A 12,875-nucleotide genomic window follows, 5' to 3' on the forward strand; every position below is an offset into this window, starting at 1 on the left:
AGGAGCTATTTGCAGTGTAACAACAAATATAGTGAACCTACAAATTTATGAAACATACTATGTAGCCTATGCCAGTAGATGGCGCACTTTATATTTACTATACAAGTGAGCATGCAGAGAGGAAGAGAGAGACTTCTTTTTTATATGGAACTCTCTTAACAGAAAGAAATTGAATAAAGTTTACTAATAAGGTCAGAAGGCAACTTTTAAATAAAATGCTTTGAAGTTACAGGTTATTCTCGGTCAAATTTCTTTCATATCACAGGGATCTGGAGTAGCGTATTTTCCTTGAACCTTATGGATGCCTGGTATATCTCCTTTGAGTCAGAAGAATTCTGGCACAAATGGACCCAAGACAGAGTTATTGACATTGGTTAGTTATTTTTACATTGCATTTTTGCTTTACTTTTTCTTAGGGTTATTTTATTTAATTACTTTACTAATTTATTTATTATCTAATACATGAAGTGGAAAGCCATGTCTTGAGTTACTGTGCAGCAATCATTTTGGTTGACTGAGAAGCAGAATTGATGAGATCTACCATAGATGCAAATGAGATGCCCCTCCGGGAGGAGGGTACACTACAGAAGAAAAAATATTCTTGAAAGTGTGGGAGGTGGGGCTTATCCTTCCAGGGCCCACCATTCTTCTATGTTCTCTGTCTAGCCAAACACCAGATGCCTGTTCTCCCTGTGAGTGAGGTTTAACATACTCTTGTTTCCTATGTTAGTTTTTGCTGTTTGCAAGTGGTTTTTATGTTTGATCCCACTCAGGTATGTTTCCTTATAACTTTACTTACCATTCATTAGGATGCCCAGAGATGTAAGACATACATTATAATAACAGTAATAATAATAAAAAGCAGCATAGATGTGCATGATGCTTTTCAGAAATAAAAGATATTGTCCCTGCCCCAAGGAGTTTATGGTGCAAAGGTCCAATTCTGTAAACCTTTACTACTGAATACTATAGTGCTTCTTACTGTGGGTCATTTCACTAAGGTCCATAGAAAGCACTACACCTAATAGTAAGGGCTTGCAGGCTGGGGACCAAAATGTGAGATACAGTACATCCTTACAACAGACATTGTGGAGAAAGAAGAGCACTGCTGCAAATATTACTTTGATTCATTTTATCTTGTTGCATTTGTAAGCTGCAGCTTGTTGTTTTATATATATAATATATATATATATATATATATTGTTAGAATGAGAATTAAAAGATTGAATTTGTTGGAGAGACAGGAAGTTAGTAAAGGGATGTGTGTGTGAGAGAGAAAAAGGGACATGGGAAGGATGCAGGAGAGGAAAATTATTTTAGGTGCAAAATATTGGCTTAGATAAAGTCAGGGGCAGAGAGAAGGAAGTCACAGTATAGCAGGTTAAAGAGAACTATATTATGGACAAGGCTTTTAGTAGTGCTGACTGAGAAGAGGAGGCAGATTTTGGAAAGGTTAGACAGATAAGCAAGTAGCTCTGTGGAGAGCCTGGATGTTAGGAGAGAAAGAAGTTGAAATGAAGCCAAACATATACTATAATAATTTATTATTATAGAGGATTATCCCCAAAATGAATCCAGATATACAAAACTTTTATCATTTTCTCTGCAGAGGAAGAACCTGTTCTACCTACAAGGCCAAGCACGTTAACTACTCGGGTGGTCTCCCCCCCAGATAGCCTTTCAACTGTTTTTCGAGATGTTCTTATGTTGCGGCCAGCAGTTTCAGAAATCCACAATTTTCTAAAGGGTTGCCAGATGCACAATAACTACTTGGAGAATGAGTTTTCTAGATGGAAAGGTATGGTGATAACTTTCTATTTGAAGCTGCGTTTTTAAAGATTGGGATGGGGTCTGGAATTTAGTGTGGATAGCTGTAGTCCTTAGTGGAAGTGAAGGAAGCAACTCAAATGGTTCTGTTACTTTGTGAGAAATCGTAGGTAGTAATACATGGTGATGTGGTGTGGTGTGGTGTGGTGTGATATGATATGAAGGCTTCACGGGTATAAATTTGGATACACCCATTACCCATGAGTGGCAAAGCCATGAGTAAATTATGCAAGCTATTATTATATTGCTGTTGTTTATATACCAGATATGCCCCAAATATGGAAAGGATTGTCAAGACATTGAGGAGGCTGAAGTTTCTGTCTCCCAAACAAATGCCTAGGAAACCTTTATACCACAACACAGTGTCATATATTCTGTATATGCCATGGATGTTACAGAACATTTGCTCTAGGAATGTCTTAGACAGCTTTCAAATGTGCATTTGGATTATTTTTTGGGGCTCTATGTTTCAAATGTCAGAGGTCTTAGTTACTATGACTTTAACTATGCAGGGCTTGGAGAAAGCCATAAAAACCTCTAGAAAGGATATTCAAACCTTTCTATACCTAAATACATCGTGACTTTAAGTAAGATAGCTCACAGTCCTGCAGGTCTAGAAGCAAATGCAGTTTCCTGCTGGGAATCCCCCCTTCTCAGTGATATAAAGATCCTGTTTATAGCATTGCTTTTGATAATGGATTTTAAAGCTGTGACATTTTTACTTACAGAAAGACTTTTCTTGGTGCACGACTGAATCTTGCCCGCCTTGGGCATGTATAATTTTTGGGGAAAAATCCACATTTAGAGGAGGAGAAAATATTTCTTTTGTAGGTTGATTTAAGCTTCTCAGAGGTTTGGAATGTAAGTCCCAGGGGGATGTATTAGTGGCCAGAGGGCAGACAAGCCATTAAAGGTATACGATAATTCCTTTATCACATGGCTTTGCAATTTATACCCCTGGGGGAATTCTGTGCCACTATATGTGCACAGAATTCATGTCCCCCACAGATCTCTTTGCTTTCCTGCAGAAAAATAACTTTCTAACTGGGAAGCAAAGGGAAGCTGCAAGAACAATTACACACCACTCCCTAGCAGCGCAGGTATATCGTTTCAGGCACCTGAAGCAGCTGGCAGAGAGGTAAATCACTGCAGGGCTGGAGAAACCCCAGCTAGTGGCTCCTACCCTGAGCCAGGATCAGCTGCTAGTCTCGGCTGGGCTGGAGGCAGGAGAGGACAGAACTTCCTCTTTCCCTGCAAGGAGCGGCTGGGGCTGTGTCAGACCCAGGCCCAGCCCCAGAAACCTCCCCCAGCTGCAGTAAGCTCAGCATCCTCCCCTGCTTCCTCACCCATCACTCCTCAGCTGCAGGAGACGGGGTCACTATATGAGGAGCTGTTCCCCCATCCTCCCAACCCCTGTGCATCTGGACCTTCCATACCCAGACACCCCTGCCAAGCTTCAGCCCATACACTCAGAACCCCCCCCCCCACTGAACCTCAAACTGTGCATTTGGAGTCCCCTTGCACCCAGACCCACTGCCTCTGGACCCCCACCCCTGCACCCCAGACCACCCCCCACTGATCTCCTGCATTCAAACCCACACCTTGATGAGCCCCACCTCCCCACACCACCCTGAGCCCCCACATCCAGACACCCATGCCACTGACCCCCAACTTGCTGCACCCCCACCCCACCAAGCCCCACTCCCCCAGCACCCAAACCCTTCCGCTAAGCTCCAACCACCTTCACCTGGAAGCTCCTGCAGAGTCCTATTGCCCCTGCACCTGGAACCCCCACAACGAGCCACTGTGCATTCAGATCCTGCAACACCTAGATCCCCGCACACTGAACTGCCTGCACCCAGATTGTCCCACACAGAACCCTTTCATCCTACATCCTGGATCCCCCCACACTGAGTCCTTTCACACTTGGATCCTGCCTGGTTGAGCCGGCCTGCCCCACACCTGGTGCAGAGGGGCAGGGCCCCAGGGTGTTTCTGGGGCAGGTGTAGGCCTTGTGCTGTGTCAGGGTCAGGTGCAGCCTCACTGCTGAGTCCATGTCCTGGAGGTGGGGGAACTGCAGGGTGATCTCCCACCTTTATGCAGCCAGTGGCCTGTGCTCCCCACTGCCATGCTGGAGCCTCCACATTTATTTATTGATAAATAAAACTTACAGAATTTTTAATTTTTTGGCACAGAATGCCATCAGGAGTAAATTTATCACAAGTAGCATGTGTGTGGGTGAGTATATATGCAGTAGTTACAGTTAAAAAGTTGGCTTTTTCCCTTTTTACTGGTAGGTAAGATATTACTGACTCTGGTGGTATGTCCCATTATAAATATACAGAATTCTTCTTAAAGCAGTAATATTTCATATACCAGTGAAAGGAAAAAGAAAGCTGTATAGTTTCTCTAAATGTACATATATCTATCTTTGGTCCTTATATGACCTCACTACCATAGTGTCTGGACACCTTCCAGCCTTTATCCCCATGAAGTAGGAAAGTACTATTATCCTCATTTTTCACATGGAGAAGTGAGATAGAGAGAGACCAAATGACCTGGCCACAATCATACAGGAACACTGTGGCAGACCAGGGAATTGAACTCTGGTCTTATGTGTCCCAACCTAGAGGCCCTTTGTCTGCAGAAAGCATTACTTCATGCTGCCCAAAAGGGTGGCTGCTGCAGGTCAATAATGCAAAAGGCATAATGAGGAAACCCAGGTGTGAAGAACAAAAAGATTGAACTTCAATTGTACAAAACTGTGTCTGGAGTCAAAAAGAGAGCTGAATTCTCTTTCCACGCTCTAACTCTGTATTGTCCTCAGACTAGTAGAACACCTACCCTTGCAATGATGCGCACTCTTGACAAGAAATATTTTTCTGGTAGACTGTGAGCTTGACTGTCACCCTAACCAGCTGACAGGAGCAGCAGATCACCTCGCTCTGGTAGACACTGCATTTGCCTTTGAAACCAGTTATCCACCACTTATGAGACCTGAGAGGAAAGTGGACCTCATCCTGCATTTCAACTACAGTTCAGGATCACAGATAGCGGTCAGACTTTTTGCCTTTTTCTTAAGTAATATCCCCCCTTTCAGCTGCCAGAATTCTTAACTCTCTATTTCCAAACACTTAAAGAAAAAGTTGTTTCTAACAGGAATAAACTCATACTACCAGTGGTGTGAATCCTTGTTTCAGGATCACCGGACTCTGTGCTAAATATAAAAAACACTACCTAGGACCAGATCCACAAAAGGACTTAGGTGTCTAACTGATTTAGGCACCTAAATCCAAAATGTAGGCACCAATGAGAGCCTCAAAACCCCTGCTCAGCCACCACCTAACCCTGCAGGCACCTAAGACACCTACATTATTTCTGTAAAAGTCCCCTAGAAGCTTAAGTTTCTGACACTGGATATGTGCACTGCTGCCTCAGCTAGACAGCTGGACACCTATCTCACATCCAAGCCTCAGCAGAATCCTCAAACCAGGAGAAACTATGGGTTGCTACGGCTATCTTACCAGAGGGACTCAAACTGGTCGGCATTCTCAAAGCATGTCTGACTTCTGTTGGAGGGATGGGGAGGAGGCAGCCTCCCCTATATCCTTAAGCCCAGTGATTATGGCACTCAGTAAGTAGGAAACTCATTTTCAAATCCCTTCTCTACATTAGGCAAATGGGGGGAATTGAACTGGGGGAGTTGAATGCCCTAACTATTGAAGTAAACGTTATAAGAGAGGCTGCTGCGTCTCCTCCTTCCAGCATTTTCACTAGGAGTTAGGCATGTATTCCTGCCTTCCTGGCAAGGGCTGGCTTAGTCGCCTGACTCCAGGAGAGGGTTTACAGCTTTGGATCCCAAGTAGAGATAGGTGCCTCACTCCGGCCTGGATTTAGATGCACAAGCCTCAGAGAGGCAGAGAATAGAAAAAAACCCTTTCATCAGCATCTGCTATTGGCCTGTTTAGGCAGCTCCTCAACTAGCTTTTGTGGATCCCATTTTCAGGTGCCTATCTTTCCCCATTCATTGTACAGGAAACTTGCTAAACTCAGGGATTGTGAATTCCACTGGGTGGTTAGGTACCTTAGTAATTATAGTAGAGATGGTGTGCAAGTCTCTGGATTGGGCAAAATTTTCTCTCACTTGTTCAACACATGTGTTATGGGTATGTTAACATATGCCAAAAAATATTCTGGACACTTTGGGATTATCCCAATGTGAAAGATTTTAAACTTGACTCTTGAGGGGGTGGGTGGGGAAGGTGTACTTTGGCTAATTTTGAAGAAATTCGGTTTAGAAATAATGAAATTATAATCACTTGAAAATTACACATACTACCACATGTGCACTTCCAGATATAAACCATTTGAGTGTTTGATCCTTGTGGTCAGATATTCAAATACATGCAAAGACAATTTGAATGTTTCACTGGATATCTAAATGCAAGTACTTGTGTATCTCATCATGGGGATTGGACTTTCAGATAAAAGCATTTGGTGATTTTTTTAAATCCCAGTGTTTGATCAGATATTCAAAGAACCCAAGGTACCTTGCCATCTCAATAACTGTAGGTGTGGTCCAAGGAGTGCTTAAATGCATTATTTTTTTCAAAATCTTGCTTTAAAAATAAGAAGTTCACTACAAAAAGATAACTTACATTTCATGCAATACTATACTGTGATTGACTTTTTAGGGCTTGACTGGGTAACCACCACAGTAATGAGCTTCAATGAGAGTATGCATGTGAGTGAGCAGCCACACACTTGAGTAAATCCTGCACAATTAGGTTCTTAACATGCAGTTCTTTTGTCACAAAAATCTTAATTCATCCACATAATAATATACCAACCTATGGTGCCTCATGCCTTGAAGGATTCCAGTGTGGTATACAAACTCAAAGTGATATGCAAACTGTACATAGGGATCACTTCACCAGCACCTGAAATGCAGCCACAGCTCTGACAGGAAGTGTAGGATTACCAGGTAGCAACTGTGAAAAAATGGGACAGAGGGTGGGGGGTAATAGGTACCTATATAAGAAAAAGTCCTAAAAAATGGTACTGTCCCTTTAAAAATGGGACATCTGGTCACCCTAAGGAAGGACGATGTGGGAACTATAGATCACAGTGGGTTAGATGCTACCACCCTTATTTGTGTTGCTTAGTGACTTACTCCACAGGTCTCCACACAACTTACTCCACTCTTATTGAAGTCTATCTCTTCAGTAAATCTTGGTCTTAGTCTTATCATTGGTTTCTGATGTTTTGTTTTCCCCTCTGTGATTACCCAGCCTTTGATAAAAGCCTCCAAGTACTTCTCAGAGCAGGGAATCCCTTTCCCCAAAATTGTGCCAGGTGAAGAAGAAGCAAAAAGTCCAAAGGAGTGCTACATAGTTGGAGACAAAGAAGGCCCAGAAACACCTGTAGTGCTTCTTTTCCCACTAGTGAACGACACCTTCAGAAACTACAAAGCACCTGGTAAGTTAGCAGCAGCCAATCACTTTATTAAAGCCAGCATTATGAGCTTATCCATTCTCTGGATTCCCACTTTTAATTTCATTATAATGAACCTATATTGGCTGGGTCCCTGTAAAAGACTTTGCTTTTAGACTCCTCACTATAGTACCAGGTATGTCTATCATAGAATATCAGGATTGGAAGGGACCTCAGGAGGTCATTTAGTCCAACCCCCTGCTCAAAGCAGGACCAATTCCCAGCTAAATCCCCAACTAAGTCTACACTGCAATAAAACACCTGTGGCTGGCCTATGCCACCTGACTTGGGCTCACAGGGCTCAGGTTGTGGGGCTATAAAATTGCAGTATAGATGTTTGAGCTTGGGCATCTACACTACAATTTTATATCCTCAGAGCCTGAGACAGGTGATGTAAGCTTGAGAAAATAGCTGTGAGGGGTATGAACAGTTTCTATTCACTTCACTGTGTTCTTGACTCTGAAACCTCAAACTGACTGTTTTAAATGTCAACCTTGTTAACTACTTGACTGCTGATCATTTTTAATAGCCATATCCACCTAATGTTCTTATCTCACAATCTCAAACTGCCTCCTAGGTGCCAAAAGCCTCAGCTGTTCCCTACCCAAGTGCTAAAACCTCCTGCTTTCCCCAGGACATCTTCTACAATACGTTATTCATTATCAATACAAAAATCTACCCTATGTTGAAAATGGAAAATTTGAGGACATCATATAATAAATTGAATTTAATATCAAAATGAACAACATGGGGGCTGCTGTACTAATTTTTGAACCATTTTTTAATTAAAAATTAAAATCACCTCCATTTCTTAGATGAAGCTGCCATGGAATTTCCAGTCTATCACATCAGAATGCCACAAAATCCAGGCATCGTGCTACAGAGTTTAGATATAGCTTGTCACAAAGTACGTGAGGCCTAATGATTAATATCACTGTTTCTCCTTTGTAATAAACGTGGTTCTGCCACTCATCTCTTAATACACCCGTCCTCTTTTTCCCCAATCCTTCTTTCTGTATGCTGACTGCCATCAAGGTACATGTCAATCCTGATTTGGCAGTGGATGTGCAACTTTTTCTGAGATCACTATGAATGTCTCCCAGTGTGCTAGCCTGTAGGATGTACTCAAAGAATGATGCAGTCCCTCTCCACATCAGGCATCTAATTTCCACCAGTCTTGAGAGTGGTGATTCAGGCAGGAAAGTAGTGAATTAAGCTAAATATACTCCTAAAACATCCTCACAGCAAGAAAATCTCACTGGAGAGAAATCTCTGGTCTGTGACTGATTGTGTGTGCATAGCTGATAAAGCCTAGGACTATAATCATGTTGCAATAATAAACCTAATTGCTATTTTCCTCTAGGTGTGAAACGTAGTCCCTCAGAGATGGCAGAAGGTGAAATTGATGTTGCCAATATCAATGGTTCATATAATATAAATAATCTGCGCTATTCAGAGGAAGATTTTGACAAGCTGGCAAAACTGAGTTACTACAATGTCCAGAATAATAAAGACTTGATTCTTCAGGCCTTGCGTATAGCTGTGGAACGGAAAAAACAACATAGAAATAGTCTCAAACCTCATACTCTTCTGTGATAATATATCTTTCTCTCCTGCCACTGGGAAGGATCCCAACATTCTACTGATTGTCCAGCATTATGGAATATGAAAGAAATATCCATCTTTTGATATTACTGAAGAAAAAAGGAACTGAAACAGAAAGTGATGGAAATCCAAAGAATTCTAAAAATAGCATTCAATCTGTAATAGGAAAAACTATATCTGCCTGTCAGAAATGGGAATAAACATAAAGAGGAAAGCTCTTCCATAATTTATTCATGTGCTTCCCTTGTTAACAATCTCAGCAGAGAGGCCAAGTACTGAACTAGTGTTGAGGCTGAACTATGCTGTCACTTCTAGAAGTGGCCTTTCCAAGTCAAGGTTGAGGCAGATTGTCAAGGAAATGTGAAGTAGCTTGCATTGCCATTGTTTGTGCTGAATCTATTCTGTCATTTAAGAGAGGACTTCCACTACCAGGACTACCAGTCCAGAACCTTTAAAGAGAACAGAATCAATTTTTAAATAAAATAATTAACATACTAAGATTTCTATACAAATATATATGAATATGAAGTAAAATTTTGTAAAATAAAATGTTTTGTTGAATTCTAAGTGGTAATGAATTTTTTAAAAAAACAATGTCCTCTTCTATTAGCAGAACTATTAATGCAAATGGTTGGTTCTGTATTCACAACTAGCAAAGGGTCTGGTGTAGAGATGATGCAAGCACCAAAGTTCAGTATCGGAACTGAATGTAACTTTCCTAGTGTTTTGGACAGTTTGAATTTGAGATTCCAGTTTAGGCTCATCTCGAGTAAGACAATATCACACACAAACATTTCCTAAGGTGAAATTAATTTTGTAGAAACATGGAAGAGGTTTAGTTTTTAAGTCTAATGTTATTGAAACTCAGATCACTGATAGGTGCCTGCAAACTTGATTTTAATTTAACAAACTTCTTGGGTGTGGGAACATCCTTAATTTTTTTTAAAACAGTCCTAAATTCTGTTATAAAGGCTCCCTGTTCCTACAAACCCTTCCAGGCCTACAAGAGAGGAAGCCCAATCCAGCAGACTTCAGGAGGTTCAGTGTTGAATGGGAACAGTCCCTTGGTCTGCTTGGCCACTCCAGTGCTAACCCCACATTCTGTGGAGGGAAGTCCTGATGCTGTACACTTCCCATGGTCTTCAAAAAGGAAGTCTTACTTCTGCAAATTCCTGTTGATCCTCAGGATCAGGGCTCTCATCCAAGGAGGGCATAAGTGTGTCACTCTTCCTTTTGGCTTCATAGTGCCGGAAGGACTAGCATTCTACTGAGTGCAGGAAAGGGGTGAGGGAAATGTGGCTGGGTAGGAAGCTTGATGAGCAGAACCAAGAGAAGAACCACTTCCCTTACCTTCCTGCTGCTTTTTAGACCCCATGAAGGGCTTACAGGGAGTGATATGCCCCTTTCCCAAATCTTGTGCAGCTCCATGAGTAACACTTTTTTGTATGAGACACCAAGTAAGAGTTTCCCTCTCAGGAACTATCTGAATTTTAGAGGGAGTAACAAAATAACGCTTTATACTGCAACTTTATAAGTTGCAACCTTGACTAAGGAGCATGTTAACGAAGTTTAATAGACATAAAAATGGAACCTCTTGAAGGCTACACACAAAGGTATCATACATGAGTAAGAAAACTCAGAACTTCAGAACTATGTAAAAATGTGCTGATACTGTGCATGGTTAAAAGATGTTACTATCCTGGACTTCAATAACATATAGCATGATTCTGCAGACCCTTTCTCCCACGTGTAGTATCACTGACTGCCAGGATTATGTGCAGGCACATACCCCCTGCAGAAGGAATCTTCCTATGGTTGGATCCACTGATAGAGCAACACAAAGCAGCCTGAATGCATTGGAGAATTGGCCCCATGGTGTGTATGTGAGTAAGTCGCCTTCTATTGGTTTGTTGCAACTTAGAAACATCATAAGGTTATTTTTATAGCTGCAATCTAGTGAGCTCTTAAGTAATAAACAGATGTTGGTTGGAAGAAGTAATACTGACTATAATATATTTACGTTCAACACCTTTAATGATCAGTCCTCAAAAATAAGAAACATGAAACCAAACTTAAGAAAGGGGAAACAAAACTTAAGAAATGGGTATTTCCAAAAAAATGAGGAAGCCAGTCAAAAAGACCCTAAAGCAAAAGTGAAACACTTTAAAATACTTAGAGTCAGCATGGAGGTTTCTTAAATACACCACTACAGAGTTACAAATGGCTTGCATAGCCTTAAACAAAACACGAAGCAGAAATGCAAGCAAAACCAGAATGGTTAAAATACAAGAGGTTATTTGAGCCCAACAGCTATTCTTTGCGGGGAAGGGAGAGGAGAGGGAATCCAATTCTACTGAAGCCAAAAGTTGAGAGCATAAGATGTGGTATTCAATAAGCAAGATGGAAAGTAGGAGGTCTAACAGGGATTTTGAAAAGTAAATACTCACCAAATCTCGTCTGTAGCTATGTTGGACTACCAAGCAGTAATTGAGGAGGAGAAGGATGTTGCAGAGAAGTTTAATGACTTTGTATCAGACTTCACCATGGAGTTCATACCCTCTAAAGCCAAATATGGACCTACTTTCAAGCAAGGTCTTGCCCATTCACCTGGATCCACCCCAAAGTTTTACCTTCTAGATAGGCAGCAAGCCTATTTATTTATTTTTTCCTTTTACCTGATAAGTCTCTGTTCAATGCACTGAGATTTTTAAAGCAATTAGGGGATTTAGGCACACATCTTCCATTACAACGTTTTAACATTAATGGAATGTGTCTAAATCCCGTAGGCTGCTTTGAAAATCCCAGTGCCCTGGACAGAGAGTTATTAAGTAAAAGGGATAAATAATAAGAAATGATCTCTTAAAACTACACATATAATGTGATCATCTACATCGATTAGAGCAGTTCCACTGAAAAATGTCAATGTTAATATGGTGTGAAATGTAGCTGTCTCTAGAAAGGAAGAAGATGCTCAGCCTGGGCTGGCTTGGCTTCAGTGATACACATTACATTAGGTATAGACTTTGCAGATGATAATGGATGGCTACATCTGCTGTATCTAGAAGATAAACTTTTGGGAATTTAAGAGGAAAATTGGACAAAACTTTGCTGCTCCAGGTCCATAGCTGGATATCAGGAACCAGATTTTTATAGTGAAATAGGAGGAACACATGGTTTGTGACCAAAACTTTGATGGAACTAGTGAGACCCAGGTATCAGATCTGCGTTGCTTTTGCACTGGATTGTGCCGAAGTCTGAAGTTTTTCTGGACACGTAGGAGTGGCAACATGTGTTGTTTATTTGGGATCAAAAACTGGTAGGAGCTAGCAATTTCTACGTAGTAGATGTGTGTGTTTACCCTGCTATTGAGGAGAGATGCACAGGGGTCTGGATTTCTACAAGAAGTAGAGCCAGCTGCCCTTCTTCTCTATTTAACTGGTGGAAGTTTGGTATGAAGAAACTAGGATGAGGATGCTGAATGTTTTTGTGGTGTTGCTCTGCCAGTTTCAACAGCGTCCAGTTAAAAGCTGGTGTAGTTTTTCTCTATTCAGACGTAGAATTGAGGGAAATGAGGATAAAGAATTGGCAAAATCAACCACGATCTGGGTACTAGATACACGTTTTTAGAGTATTATTGGGCAAAAGTGCATTGCAATCCAGATTATTCCAGTGAAGTAGGAGAGGCTATGTTTGTTTTCTATTCAGATTCCATAATTTGGGGCTTGGGCCAAAATTTGCGAGATCCATGTAGATCCAGGCGCTGGCTGTGGATTTTGGTAGAACTCCTGCAGGGATGTATTAGGGTCTAGGCTTTTTTTTCCGCAGTAGGATTGGCTAGAGTTGTGCATTCGTGCCACAGAATTTGGGACTAAGGTCCTAAATCTGATAGGTCTGGCAGGGTTCATGTGCCAAATCTCAATGACTGCGGTGGCTGCGTGCCAGGGGACAGT

The 12,875-nt window shown here is 41.4% G+C and overlaps 2 protein-coding genes across 3 annotated transcripts in view; one reads left to right on the forward strand and one right to left on the reverse strand.

The window, feature by feature from the left end:
- Positions 1–9,402, forward strand: part of LOC127051941 (cytosolic phospholipase A2 epsilon-like) — a 47,948-nt gene extending 38,546 nt beyond the window's left edge. The window contains exons 17-21 of one of the 2 annotated variants that reach the window (XM_050954944.1): positions 266–373; positions 1,610–1,798; positions 4,717–4,883; positions 7,119–7,305; positions 8,684–9,402. In XM_050954944.1, coding sequence (XP_050810901.1) covers positions 266–373; positions 1,610–1,798; positions 4,717–4,883; positions 7,119–7,305; positions 8,684–8,916 — 884 coding nt within the window. In that variant the 3' untranslated portion in view covers positions 8,917–9,402. The remainder of the gene's footprint in view (positions 1–265; positions 374–1,609; positions 1,799–4,716; positions 4,884–7,118; positions 7,306–8,683) is intronic. The other variant, XM_050954946.1, reaches the window with a different exon arrangement.
- LOC127051950 (uncharacterized) overlaps positions 1–12,875 on the reverse strand; it is a 260,294-nt gene that overhangs the window by 22,766 nt on the left and 224,653 nt on the right. The gene's annotated exons all lie outside the window — the stretch shown is intronic.

The sequence above is a fragment of the Gopherus flavomarginatus genome, chromosome 5 (genome assembly GCF_025201925.1).
Source record: "Gopherus flavomarginatus isolate rGopFla2 chromosome 5, rGopFla2.mat.asm, whole genome shotgun sequence".
Taxonomy (NCBI): domain Eukaryota; kingdom Metazoa; phylum Chordata; order Testudines; family Testudinidae; genus Gopherus; species Gopherus flavomarginatus.